Source organism: Arctopsyche grandis, chromosome 2 (genome assembly GCF_051622035.1).
Source record: "Arctopsyche grandis isolate Sample6627 chromosome 2, ASM5162203v2, whole genome shotgun sequence".
In the NCBI taxonomy this organism is placed as follows: Eukaryota; Metazoa; Arthropoda; class Insecta; order Trichoptera; family Hydropsychidae; genus Arctopsyche; species Arctopsyche grandis.
This window is the reverse complement of record NC_135356.1, coordinates 3,724,210-3,739,152: the sequence shown is the minus strand read 5'-3', so window position 1 is coordinate 3,739,152 and position 14,943 is coordinate 3,724,210. Positions and strand designations below refer to the sequence as shown.

The 14,943-nt window shown below is 34.9% G+C and overlaps 1 protein-coding gene across 1 annotated transcript; it reads left to right on the top strand.

Moving 5' to 3' along the window:
* Positions 1–5,926: 5,926 nt before the first annotated feature.
* Positions 5,927–14,132, top strand: LOC143922957 (ATP-binding cassette sub-family F member 2). The gene is made up of 12 exons (XM_077446394.1): positions 5,927–6,050; positions 8,391–8,565; positions 8,657–8,863; positions 9,963–10,151; positions 10,229–10,372; positions 10,455–10,578; positions 10,662–10,860; positions 11,075–11,254; positions 11,337–11,477; positions 12,436–12,627; positions 12,697–12,900; positions 12,989–14,132. Exons 2-12 carry the CDS (start codon positions 8,400–8,402, stop codon positions 13,127–13,129), a joined length of 1,887 nt encoding a protein of 628 aa, XP_077302520.1. The 5' UTR covers positions 5,927–6,050; positions 8,391–8,399; the 3' UTR covers positions 13,130–14,132.
* The last annotated feature ends 811 nt before the right edge of the window (positions 14,133–14,943 follow it).

Here is a 14,943-nt window from a genome sequence, read left to right as displayed (position 1 = left end):
AAATATTCAAAAAATACTAGTTACAAAGATTATAATTTCTATAACATATAAAAAAATTTCAGTCCGATTCAGTCAGCGGCTTGAGAGATAATTGAATTCAAAAACTTAAAAAAAAGAGGACACCTATAAGCGAAGGTACCATTTCCGGTCAACTTAAAACTTTGTAAAAGATTTACGTAGTGTCGAAAAAAATTTCAGTAACCAATACCTAGTTTCAGTTTGATAGGACTAACGGTGTTCAAAAAATCCCCAAAATACACAGACCCACAGAAACAAACACAGACACACACACACATAGACACACATACACACATTTTTTCTAGATCATTAAAACGTGATCAGTGATCGATTCTGACTTCAAATCAGTCAGAGCGTCTGGAGCAACGCATTCGGACCTGCTGTCAAATTCATGTCGGTTGCTGGTTACAGGTTAAAACTAGAGTGGACCCAATTGATTAACTCTTCTCATCGTTAAATCCCATATTTTCATATGCAGGTTAAAAGAGGCGAGGGGTTGCCGGACACGGTATGTCTTTCGTGTTAGACCAATCTGGAATTTTTAATCAGCTTTCGAAAGGCTTGTTTTCGAAGCAACGAAACGTCCCAACATAGGCTAGGTGATTTCTTGAACATCAAGACTGAAGAGGTTATGTTGGAGGATTTAATATGGGACGATGAGCCTTCACTATAGACAATTCATCAAAAGAATCGTGACATTTGTTTAAAGCCAACTCCCAGTGAATCTGAACTTGTTTTACACAAAAGATCACATCCTGGAGAAAAGCGGTTCAAATGTGACATTTGTTTAAAATCATATAGCAATAAAGATGGACTTATAAAACATTTAAGATCTCACACGGGGGAAAAGCCTTACAAGTGTGAAATTTGTTAAAAATCTAGCCTCTTGTCACTAAATGTGTTTAAAATCATTTTTTCAAAAATCTAGCCTTGCGTCAGATGAAAAATTGCACACTGGGATAAAACTACACAAATATGTACTTATTAAATATTTAAGATCTCAAACGGGGGGAAAGATCTGACCCTGTGTCACATAAAAAAACGTATACTGTGATAAAACCACACAAGTGTGATATTTGCTTAAAATCATTCACCGAAAAATCGTACCTCATGAAACATATAAGATCTCATTCTAAGAACTAGTCTTGTGAATATGAAATACATTTGATATAACTTTCTGATACATATTACATTGTGGGGCATTTACATTTCCACACCGTACCAGTGTCATATGTGTTTGAAATCGTTTTCTAATTAACGCTATCTTGTAAATCACTTGAGATCTAATACTGACAGTCAGTTTGTACAAAGAATTTGCTCGTGAGTTATAAAAGTGCTCATAAGATGTAATCAGGGGTGGCTCTTCCATAGGAACCGCGAAACTGCAGCACCCCAACATTCCCAACCAAAAATAAGAGTATGTTTCGACATATATTTATAATTGATCCTAATATGTTTTTTATATGTACAATTATTGAAAGATTGAAATATGAATTGATCAGGCGATAATAAAAAAAATGGAAGATTGTGCAGCTACTCAAATGTCAGAAGCTAATAAAGTATGTATTTCCATATGTATCGATATGAAGAAAAGATACACTTTTATAAACCATTTAGTTATTGGAAAAGTATTCAATAAAGAAAAATTCAGGAGCTTCTCTGAAAAAAATACCTAGTTAAGAAGTGAATGAAATTGTGAAAGCTTATCCAATTATAGGACAGAAATGCACCAATTTACTGGTATAATAATTTATCGGAAATATTGTGTGAATTATCAAATCTTCCTTAAATAACCCTTACATTTCCGATGACAACAGCATAATTGGAACGGTGCTTTTCTTCATAATAAAATATTTTTTAGATCTACTATGAATGAAGATAGATTGCCAGTTTTGACCTATTTTCTAAATAAAAAATTAGTGGAATGAACTTTATATTTGCGTAAATATATGTATCTATATAATTTAAATTGTGTTAAATTTTGTTGATTTCATGTAAACGTCTTTATTTCATTTTTGATTTGTTTATTTGCGTATTTATTTAATTGTGAATAAATTAAAAAAAAAAAAATGTTTATCATGCAGCAACCCCAAAAATATTTTCCATGAGCCGCCACTGGATGTAATAATAACATAATATGTAAATAAAAATATTGTTTATTATATGAATACTGTTTATCTTTTATTTAATACAATGGTTTTACCCGGCTTCGCTCGGTATTTGTAATATAAACCGTTTAAACATTACTAATCCAATAGTAAACATTTTATTAAATTTATTTGAATAGTTTTATTTTATATAAATTTATTTGAATAATTATTTGTTTTTTTTTATTAAATTGACTGTCACGAACAAACAAACATATATAATGTCTCTTTCGAAATTATATGTATACGAGAATCCGGTGGCCCCCCGGCGCGAAAGCGCCTTCGCACCCCGGAGACTTCACTCCCGGCGCCTTCGCCTCCGGGGTTTTTGAATCCGTTGAATCGAAAAAAATTCGAATCGGGGTCTATGAATCGAAAACAAAAAGATAAAGTAATAAATCGATTGTGTTGTCTACAAACCAACCAACGAAGGTTACTTATATGCAAAGTCTCTTAATCGAAACTCGAAATTATATATTAGACATAATTTATTTTGTTTCTTTTCTGTTATAGTTTTGACCATTGAAGCCCAATAGGAATTCCTGTAATGCCACACTGGTCCTAATTTTAAATAAATCTAATATATGATTTCGAAAGAGACTTTGTAAGGCTAAATTTACCTTGATACGGGTACTTTAGGGGGCGTTGACACCAACAATATTACTTACAATATTTTCCGTATACAGTTCCCACCACAGGTGGCTATATAGAGCCGTCCACACATAAGATATCAACTAACGATATTTACTGAATCTAGTAAATACCGTGCGTTCGAACGCAATGCTCTCATATGTTCGATTCACGGTATTATTGTAAGTAATATTGTTAGTGTCGACATTCCCAATAGCTAAATAATTGCTATTTACCCCAATTTAACAACAATTTTCCAATTGTTTGATTCAATAAAATTATTTTGAAAATATATATATATGTATATATGTTACACCGAATCCATGAAATTGTCTATTACAAGCATTCGGCAAGAGAATTGCCGAATGCATGAAAAATGCAAGCACGTTGTCCAGTTCACGGATTCCGTATATTCTTTGCCGAATGCGTGAACTGGACAGCGTGTTATATTATAACCAAGTGTCAAAGTGACAGCTGAATAAGGATGTTTAATTTAGTTTAATTTACATATTATTATGTATAATATGACATATGTTTCACTGTTAAAATATTGATCAAAATGTATAAAAATGACATTAATTTATGTATTAGTCATATGAGATGATTGAAACATATGTATGTAGTCATATTATACATAATAATATGTAAATTAAACATCCTCATTCAGCTGTCACTTTGACACTTATTCACGCTGTCCAGTGCTAAAAAACAACACCGGAGAGCTGCTGTCTATTTGCCGACTCCATGCTTTGAGCAGACAAATTCTTGGCGAATACACGCATTCGCCAAAGAATTTACGGAATCCGTGAACTGGGCAACATGTTGGCATTTTTCACGCATTCGGCAATTCTCTTGCCGAATGCGTGTAAAAGATAATTTCACGGATTCGGTGTAACATATACATTTTTTTTGTGATCCAAAGCACTATTACATGAAAGTTCATTAAATTTTCATGATTTTCTATAATTTTTGATAAAAATTATATGAATTTTTAGATGAAAAACGGGTTTCTGGAAACTTTTGATTTTTAACAAAGGGTTTCCGGAAACCCATGGAAATCATTAGGGTGACACCACTGGGAACTGGAAATGGAAAATATTGTAAGATGTATTTTTGGTGTCGACGGTCCCAGTGCTACGTCCACACTACCAATCAGTGGCGTAGCGAAGGGGGGGGGGGTCCAGGGGGTCTGGACCCCCCCCCCTTGGCGGAGTGCAGTCGGCGGCAAAATATCCCACTCCTGTCGCAATTGATCGTTTGTACCATTTTTGGATAGTTTTCTATCCCAAATCCATGACAGATTTTTAGGACGTAAACATATACTTGAAAATTTCCAATGTTTGCTTCCTGATGGAAAAAGCTCTCGACCATCAAGTGTTTTAAAAAATAAGATAAAGACTTCGGGGGAAATTTACAACCAAGATATATTTTGTGGGCCTTGCATTCTAACTGGAGAGTTGGAAATGTGGTGGCAATATATAAGTATTAGTGAAAATCGACCAAAAAACGCACTAGCTGCAATTGCAATTTGAAATCCTTCAATATTTACATATGTTACACCGAATCCGTGAAATTGTCCCACGCATTCGGCAAGAGAATTGCCGAATGCGTGAAAAATGCAAGCACGTTGCCCAGTTCACGGATTTGGCAAATTCTTTGGCGAATGCGTGTATTCGGCAAGAATTTGTCTGCTCAAAGCATGGAGTCGGCAAATAGACAGCAGCGCTCCGGTGTTGTTTTTTAGAATTGGACAGCGTGGACAAATGTCAAAGTGACAGCTGAATGAGGATGTTTAATTTAGTTTAATTTACATATTATTATGTATAATATGACTACATACATATGTTTAGATCATCTCATATGACTTATACATAAATTAATGCCATTTTTATACATTTTGATCAATATTTTAACAGTGAAACATATGTATGTAGTCATATTATACATAATAATATGTAAATTAAACATCCTTATTCAGCTGTCACTTTGACACTTGGTTATAATATAACACGCTGTCCAGTTCACGCATTCGGCAAATAACTTACGGAATCCGTGAACTGGGCAACGTGCTTGCATTTTTCACGCATTCGGCAATTCTCTTGCCGAATGCTTGTAATAGACAATTTCATGGATTCGGTGTAACACATACATACTTCTAAAAATTCTAGGAACACTTCCGGTGACAACAGCCACAAGTGAACGGAGCTTCTCCACACTACGATGACTAAAACCATATTTAAGAAATACGATGTCAGAAAATCGACTAAATGGACTTGCTTTATTAGATATTCATAGAGATATACATTTTAGTGCAGAAAAAATATTAAATAAATACGCGAAGATTGGATCTGTGAATTTCGTACTTTTTTATAGTATTCATTATTTTTATTTTATTTGAATTTTGTTCATACTGTTGCGTAGGGGTGGGTGGAGGATCCAAGTAAAAGGCCAACAGTCGTTTCACAGCATTTATTGATGATTAAGGAGATACACGTATTGCCAGTGTTCAGTCCAGAATGACCTGAGATCGCTTACGTACCGCCTTATAAGGGGTAGATCTCTCAGGACGTCTAATCTGTTTACCTACTGTATAGTCACGTATTCGGATATGTATTCCCACGGTATGAGAAGTGCAATCATTGTTTCATGCACTTAGCTTGTCGCTAATCCTTAAAACCCACTTATACCAGTCGCACGGTATGCATTTAGTTAATCCGTTAACAGATATCCGTTATAGATAATCTTTGAACGGTCACACAGTCTCTGGGATTCTATTCGCTTAATCCGTGGCGTACGTTACAATACCATATGTTTATTACGTATTTACTTTATTTTTATATGTTGTGATTTTATATTAATTAAATTTAAATTATCTCGCCTTTTTTCCTGTCAAAACCCCCCCCCTTGACAAAATCCTGGCTATGCCACTGCTACCGATATCTACACCCGATATTTTCGAATTTTCCATATCCAGTTCGCACATTGCAACCTATGGTTGCTATTTAGAAACTGGCTATGGAAAAATTCCTAAATATCGGTAGTGTGGACGTAGCCATTTAGAAACGGAAAATATTGTAAGTAATATTGTCGGTGTCGATGCCCCCAAAGTGCTGTCTATGGCATCCGGAGTCGAGTAGAGGGGGGAAGCCACTGCTACCACTCATCCAGTGGCAGTCGCCAGTTCGTGTCGGCGCGTGGTTCGCGGCAGTCGTCCAGTCGGAGCAGTTAGTCATCAGCACTCGAGAACCATACCAGGTACGAAGACCTTCCATCCATCTTATATACCCCATGGCGACATAGGAACACGCAGACAGCGATGCTACACGACACTCTTCACTGCCAGCATATTCAGTGCCCATCGGCGCTACGCCCCTTTCTACCCCCGCCCTCCCCCCCCCCTCTCCCCAACCCCATCACTTTCAATTAACGCGCGAATAGAAATCGTCGAGCTGGTGGCCAAGATGATTGGTGCACGCGAGCGTGGACGCGTGGGCTGGTGGCTTCCGGGTCGTCGAACACGTGGCCGTTCAAGTTCACCATCGCCGTACGACGTGTCATATCTGTCCGTTTGTTCCTAACCTCAGAATGTGTCTCAGTGTACCTAATTGACTAATGATCGTGCCATCTCTTTCTTTCCCGTTCACCTGTCATTCAATGGTGCGAAGAGTACCACCTCTCCTCTAGTCAGCTCCATTGTTCACAATAATATATACGTTCATACAAACTGAAATCAACTTTAAATAGGTCGATTCAAATATTAGAAGAAAGTAGCCGATTTTATTAATCGTTTTTGGATCATTCAATCATTCGAGTCGTGATGTATCAATTGACTTCACATACATAGGTTTGGTTATTGAACTTGATCTGATATGTATATATATATATTAAATATTAACAACTTTCTTTGTTCCATTCTCTAATTTGTGAAGCAAAGTTAACAATACTGATTAAATCCAATTGGATCTTTTTTTTTTTTTTTTTTGTATATATAAATATGAAACTAAAATTTTATTATCTATATTGTATTAACCCCTTTGAGTGCTGACTTTCTGTTGAAAAAATTCCACGTTGAAAATTTCGTCAATATTTCCAGCTAGAACTATTTAGTCACATCTAATAGAAAGCCGGTATGATTTGATTTCTAAATGCTTTTTATTGTTACGAAATTATGTTCACAATACATCTTATATCTATTTTGATAGCTACTGATCTACTGATCATTTTCTATTTTACAATTTAATTTCATTTGGTTAGTAATCATAGTATTATATTAGTCTAATGTTAATGTACAGCATAATAGGAAAAATAGCTCAAAAACCTATTTATAAGAAAGCCGGTATAAAAATTGTAGCTAATACAAAAACAAACCCCTTGATAACTACCACAGAGGATTTCGATATATCTTGCAAAAAATATATGTAAAGTCTATTAATTAATGAATGTATTTTTCCAAAGCTAGTTCCATCTTTTACACATTATTATTAAAATGTAATGCTCACAAAATCTAAATGCAAAGTCACAATCTAAAACACTCAGCAGTTGGGGATTTCCATCGGGAATTTTTGCTATGGTTATAAATTCGGAAATTCCAGTGTAAACCATTTAAAAACATTGACACAGATTACAGGACCCAAGTTAAATGCACTTTTTTTTTTTTCAATACTACCTGAAAAGGGTTAGCAGGTAGTATTTTTGTTTAATTTATACATGCTCAATATACAACGCCTATTGGCGTTTTGCATGCCCGTGAATTTGTCAGCAACACTTCAATCGGCGTTAGGCAACATTCAAAGGGTTAAGTCGACATTGTATATGTATATTCCTACAAGTAATAATCTGTCCATATCTAATACAACATTTTTTTCATATACCATTCTCGGAATTGATACATTGCCATGTCTCAGCAGTATGACTCAGCGGTTGCGTGTATGTTTAGCACTGAGAGGTTCAATCTCATGCTTATCTTTAATACTGCTGGTCAGACTTTGATATTTATGACTACCAAGTCGATCGTTTCTTACCAGAGTTTGCCAATTTGTTGTGATTCCATTGTTGAAACCATTCCTACATCAAATGTTTTGTAATTAATTATCTAGGAAGGTGCATTAGAGTCTGTTAAGCCTTCTTGGTATATACAGAGTTGTGAAAAAATGAATGGACCAGGGCCATAATGGAACCGGCTACTGAATATGAATAAATATTTGTGAAATTTAGGATTCCGGGAGTGACTCAAGTTGAAAAGAATAATAAAAGGGTCGAAGAGGGATGCAAAATCGGTCAATTAGCAGTTTTTCGCCCTCGGTTGTGTTAATACGGTTCAGGAAAAAATTTAATATTTTATTTCACATAAGACTTAAAAATATTTATTTAAATTTTATTTAATTAATAAACCTTTTTTTTTGTTCGTTACTAGTTTATATTACAATTGTTCACGTGTAAATTTCATATTTGTTTTACTATTTAACCTTAGTGGTCCATCCATTTTGTCACACCTCTGTATATATCTATATAAAATAAAATAAATGTATACGCCATATTGACGGATAAAATTTATTTAGTAGTTGTATTTTAATTTGCGATTGTTTCTTGTTGCAGATTGTCGCAATGCCGTCCGACGCTAAAAAACGCGAACAGCAAAAGAAGAAAGAGGCAGCGAAAGCTCGCGGAGGAAAGAAAGGCGGCGGCAGCTCAAATAATCAGGGCAATGACCCATCCGACATGAATGGACGATCAGACCAAAACGGCCACGAAAAGGAATACACCCACGAAGGTAAGACTTTTTTTTCACCCTTCAAACTCTTACCATAATAACATTTTATAATGATCATGTTATGTATATATATATATTTTTTTTTTTTCAGAGCTGTTGTGTATGAAATTAGACGCTGAAGCGAAAATCAACTGTGAAGCTCGGTCTTGTACTGGATCGTTGGCCATTCATCCACGCGCTAGGGACGTCAAGATAGCCAATTTTTCTATTACCTTTTACGGAACAGAACTGTTACAAGACACTCTGTTGGAACTCAATTGCGGTAGACGATATGGGTTACTTGGTTTAAACGGGAGTGGTAAGAATTTTACATTCACATACATTTAACTGATTTGTTTCATTTGAGCGAAAACTTAGGCTTATCTCGGTGAAATTATTGTTTTTTGTAACAAAATTCAAAAATTGATTTGTATATTGCAAGCGAATTTAATGTATACATTAGAAATAAACGCGTTTTGTTCGCACTGCGGTGATATTTTATTGCATGTATTTGATTTTTTTCTTCTATCGTATACTTTTCTGGCTGAAATACTTCTAAATTTGCGTAAATTGAATGTATGTATAGTGAAAAAAATGGTATATACCAACACTTAAGTTAAGCAAGCGGATAAGCCTATTTAATGTGGGCAGGAATTCGTACAGGATTAATTCAAATTTAAATTCACCAATGTAACCAAAAGTATCCAAAAGGTGGACGTGTCACGACAAACTACATCTGGATTTCATTTTGGGGTGAAATAGGAAGAAACACGTGTTACGAGTTTACACAAACACGACATCTGCATACGATATTTCAGTATCCAGTTCCCATTTTGCAACCTGTGGTTGCTATTTAGGAGCTGGATATGGAAAATATTGCAAATATCGTTAGTAGATATCGTGTATGGATGACGCCAATAGTTCCAGGAGAAAAAATATAAAACAGATTCCTGTTTTATCATTTGTATATGAAGTACATATCCAGTTACAGAGATGTCGTTATAATTTATTTAAAAATATTTTAAGAACATGAATTTTCTCGGGATCCGCAGTCCAAGTGCAGACTACGTAAACTCGAGAATTCTCGTGACCCGATTGCAAAGTGTTAATAATTCCGTATATTTATATGTGTATTTTCCTATTATCTGTTTAATTGTCGAGATAACCTATTCGGAAAGTGCATCATTACTTACATAGATGCCAATTATAAAGAATCATTTCAATGTAAACGTTGATTAGTGTATAAAAGCCACACATTTATTGGAATTTTTATGAGAAATAATTGCTTTGTGCGAAATTTGTATGCGTAAATCTAATACTTGTTCACTTCCATAGGTTTTCGTTGAGTGAATCAAATCACCCGTTCAAATTGTTATCTTTCTTCACAGCATTCAATATGAATACTTAAATCCTTTTAGGAAAATCTTCACTCTTGAGTGTATTGGGTAATAGAGAAGTGCCGATCCAAGAGCACATAGACATATTTCACTTGACGCGCGAAATGCCCGCTTCTGATAAAACTGCACTGGAGTGCGTCATGGAAGTCGACGAGGAGAGGATTAAGTTAGAGAAATTAGCCGAGGAACTGGTGCATTGCGATCACGACGGTACGTAGCCAACGCCAAAAGACGAAATTGGTGTGATTGAATTGCGAGACTGATTGTGTGTCCATTTCCGTTTCCAGATGCTCAGGAACAGTTGTTGGACGTCTACGAGAGATTGGATGACATAAGTGCCGATACTGCCGAAGCAAGGGCAGCGCACATTTTACACGGTCTGGGTTTCACCACAGATATGCAAAACAAACCCACCAAAGATTTCTCAGGAGGTTTGTTTCTCGTGTTCGATCTTTTCTCCATGATATGATGACGATGACGAATGTATAAATAACTAGTGTTTGTGGTTTAAAGGTTGGCGGATGAGAATAGCGTTGGCTCGTGCGCTCTATGTCAAACCACATCTCTTGCTGTTGGACGAGCCTACAAATCATTTAGATTTAGACGCTTGTGTGTGGCTAGAGGAAGAACTGAAACAGTGGGTTTGATTTCTTTTGAATCTTCGACCGAATCTACGACACGGTTGATGTTAATTGATGATTTTTTTGCGTTTGTTTTCAGTTACAAAAGAATATTAGTGCTTATTTCTCACTCCCAAGATTTCCTCAACGGCGTTTGTACCAACATTGTTCATATGACGAAAAAGAGGCTCAAATATTACACGGGAAACTACGAGACATTCTTCCGCACCCGTATGGAACTATTGGAAAATCAAATGAAACAATACAACTGGGAGCAAGATCAGATTTCACACATGAAGGTCGGTTTTTATTGTTTCATGCAAAATCATTGCCGATAAATCGACTTTATAATACATATGCTAGCTGACCTTATCTATAAAACCCTCAGATTGATTTGATGTATTTCAATGCTTATGAAACACTATTATTATATTAGTACTAGTAGATTTTTCATTTGCTGTTTTGCTTATTTGTTTTTTATTACTGAGTTTATTCATTATTATATGGTTGCAGAATTATATCGCTCGATTTGGACACGGTTCTGCAAAGTTGGCCAGACAAGCGCAGTCCAAAGAAAAGACCTTGGCAAAGATGGTCGCCCAAGGTTTGACGGAGAAGGTTACCGACGATAAGGTGCTAAACTTTTACTTCCCTAGCTGTGGCTCAGTTCCGCCGCCAGTCATCATGGTTCAAGTAAGCTTATTTTGTTGTTCGGTATCAAATGTGTATAATACATTCGTGCATTGTTTATATTGATTGGTTGTTTTGTTTTCAGAATGTTTCGTTCAGATACACCGAGAAAGGACCGTGGATCTATAAGAATCTGGAGTTCGGAATGGATCTCGATACGAGGATAGCCCTCGTCGGACCAAATGGTGCCGGCAAATCTACCCTACTCAAGTTGCTGTATGGAGAGGTGAATAGAATTGTTATATTATGTTTTTTGACAGGCCCGGTCCGAGGGTATATGGCGCCCCTAGGCAGATTGGTTTCAGAGCCCCCCTTTAAATTTTTAAACAATAAATTTTATCTTGAAAAATATGTCAAGATAAATAAAAAATTAAATTTAAAATTTTTATTCAAAATAGGCACGTTTTATATACAAATAAATTCGGTAATGAAGACATTAATTTATATTCAACAATGAATTTTATAGAGTGAAATTTCTTCTTTGGAATATGTTTGGTTAAGATTTTAAATTTGTGAAACAAATCCATCCCTGATATCAATGTATATGTTTCACCAGTATTTTTATATAAAATACAATTCCAAATTACCATTTGTACCGATATCGGTTTGCTGTTATACAAGTTTTATTCGTAAATCGTTGATATTTCACAGTAAACTACCTGCGTTCCTAGTAAATTATAGTATTTTACAAGTTTTATTCGTAAATCGTTGATATTTCACAGTAAACTACTTGCGTTCCTAGTAAATTATAGTATTTTACAAGTTTTATTCGTAAATCGTTGATATTTCACAGTAAACTACCTGCGTTCCTAGTAAATTATAGTATTTTACAAGTTTTATTCGTAAATCGTTGATATTTCACAGTAAACTACCTGCGTTCCTAGTAAATTATAGTATTTTACAAGTTTTATTCGTAAATCGTTGATATTTCACAGTAAACTACTTGCGTTTCTCGTAAATTGTAGTATTTTACAAGCAATATTGTTACTTCGAGTATAAAAATTAAGTTGAATATGTATAGAATGTTTTATAAGTTCAAAGAAAGCCAAATTATTTTTTCAATTTAATAATCGAAAGAAAAATGGGGGCGCCCTTTGAGCCGGCTGGGGGCTGCTGCACCTTTGAGCCGGCCCTGTTTATTGATTGGTATGAGACGTGTATTTCAAATTTTAAAATCGTTACAGTTATTTCCGTCTTCTGGTATGATACGTAAAAATTCGCATTTGCGGATCGCACGATACCATCAGCACTTGCACGAGTTGCTCGACTTGGATCTTTCCCCGCTCGAATACATGATGAAAGCTTTCCCCGAAGTGAAGGAGCGCGAGGAAATGAGGAAGATTATCGGTCGCTATGGACTCACAGGCAGACAACAAGTGTGTAAATTGAATACGTCTCGCGTGTACTTTATGTGAAATGCAATACTAATTAATGTGGTCCAACAGGTGTGTCCGATACGACAGTTGTCTGACGGTCAGAGGTGTAGAGTGGTGTTCGCTTGGCTTGCTTGGCAGGTCCCTCATTTGTTGTTGCTCGACGAACCTACCAATCATCTTGACATGGAAACTATTGACGCTCTCGCTGACGCTATCAACGACTTCGAAGGAGGGATGGTACTCGTCAGTCACGACTTCAGGCTCATCAATCAGGTATTTAATGACTTTTTTCGTACATGTACTGTAAGATTTGCTCTTATTCTGTTACTGATTTGATTGTTATGATTTAATTCGATTTTAGGTGGCTGAAGAAATATGGATCTGTGAAAATGGAACGTGCACAAAGTGGCAGGGTGGTATTATTAAATACAAGGACCATCTGAAAAATAAAATTCTAAAAGAAAACGCTAGTAACGCTAGTAAATTGCTGAAAGAGAAATAGTTAATAGAGAAATTTTCTGAATTTTGCCACTTTCATAAATTACTCTTGCACTACGATGACTATCATTCATATTGCCGTTTGCTTTTACCAATATAAAAAAATAGATATCCATTAAATCTCAGCCGTTGGTATTTTATTTTTGTTGTTTTGCGTTATTGCAGTTTTTTTTTTTTTTTGTCTCCGCAATGCAAATTGTTTAGAAAATTGAGTACTAGTGATTATGTGACTTTTATAATCTCGGATTAGTAGTAATTATATAAAATGGTGATATTCGTTTAATATACTAGTATATTTGAATATTTAAAGTGTTAGATAATCATTCGCATAAAGTTCATTCACAATTATTATTTTTGTAATTTCCATGGCAATAATTGTTCGTTAACAAATTTAGGGTTAATGTCTACATATATAGCGAATTTTTAAAAGCAATTTTAAATACCGTTAGCTTAGAGTACGAACGAGTAATTTTTTAACTCTGTTTTATACGTAAATTAGTTGCACATGTCTAACCCTTTTTTTCCCACGGAGCAATTCACAATTTAAACGAATTGTTATAAATTGATTTGTTATGTTCCAATATCATGAAATTTTAATTATAATGGCCAAAGTTTTGCTGTATTTTAATATAAAAATGTTTGATGTTTATTATTTCTGGCCAGTTCGGTAAAATATAATAGGGTACTAAAAGGGTTAGCAAAACAGCCTCACTTAATTATACGTACAATAAAGCAATATTATCTATTAAAAAATAAAATGTGCGTCGTCAAAATTTCATTATTATTTTTTTTTTTTTTCATTAATCAATCATAGTTCATAGTGCGATTTTTATCTTTTGATATATATAAATTTTTACAATGCATACGATGCAAAAATTCGTATTTTAAAGGTAATTTTTGCCTACAATTTTATCAATATCGCGTAATGGATTATTATTTTCATTTTTATTATTATTTACTTTGTGATATTGTGGTATTAAATAATAAACATTGATTATATACTACTAACAAATTTTTTTATTTATCAACGCCTATTCTACAATGTCTCCCACTTAATTACAGAAACCAGTATGAATCGTTGATTCATAATGGCTTTTTTTGGTTACATATGTATGATCTTTAGACTCCTTACTAAGAAAACCTAATTTGTCTTGAATTAACTCTATGGCTAACGTGACCATTTATTTTTCCTCAAAACGGGACATTACCAATTTTTAGTTATGTTCATATGTGTATTCAAGAAAACGCATAGTTTTTATTTATTAGTGAAAATAAATATACTAAATTTTTCTGAGGAACAAATTTGCTTAAGTATTTTTGGTGTTGATTTCATATAATAGTGAAATTCTTGGCAGGATTTCTTAAAATTTGCTTTGGTAATTAGCTTTACGTTAAGAGGGCTGGACACCAGCGCCTTGTCCATACACAGATGCATGCCTATGGTGGATATCAATAGTATATTAAAAAATAATTTATCTAGTGCCATAATTGAGGAAGGGAGAAGTGTAATACGTTTGTATGGACAAGGCGCTGGTGTCCAGCCCTCTTAAGAGGGTTGGATAGCAGCGTCACTTTTGAATATCGCTTTATAAAAAATGTTGTTTTTGTTTCTGTCTTCGAGCTACAGCCCGAACTACCACGAAAGTGAGTGAGAGTGTGTGTGTGCGCGCGCGTTTTGCATCGAGCACAAATTCCCAAACATCGAATATTATTGATGTATTATTGATGCGAGCGGGAAATATTTGTACTTGCAACGTTTGGGAACATGCATCTTTCGTAATATGCTGTTTCGGTCGCTCGCGCTTATGAATGTATTTA

Excerpts from the sequence above, each read along its gene's own strand:
- LOC143922957 (XM_077446394.1), top strand. The coding sequence starts at position 8,400 with ATGCCGTCCGACGCTAAAAAACGCGAACAGCAAAAGAAGAAAGAGGCA. Across the intron at positions 10,373-10,454 it reads CACCAAAGATTTCTCAGGAG|GTTGGCGGATGAGAATAGCG; the intron begins GTTTGTTTCTCG and ends TGTGGTTTAAAG. Across the intron at positions 11,255-11,336 it reads CGCCAGTCATCATGGTTCAA|AATGTTTCGTTCAGATACAC; the intron begins GTAAGCTTATTT and ends TTTTGTTTTCAG.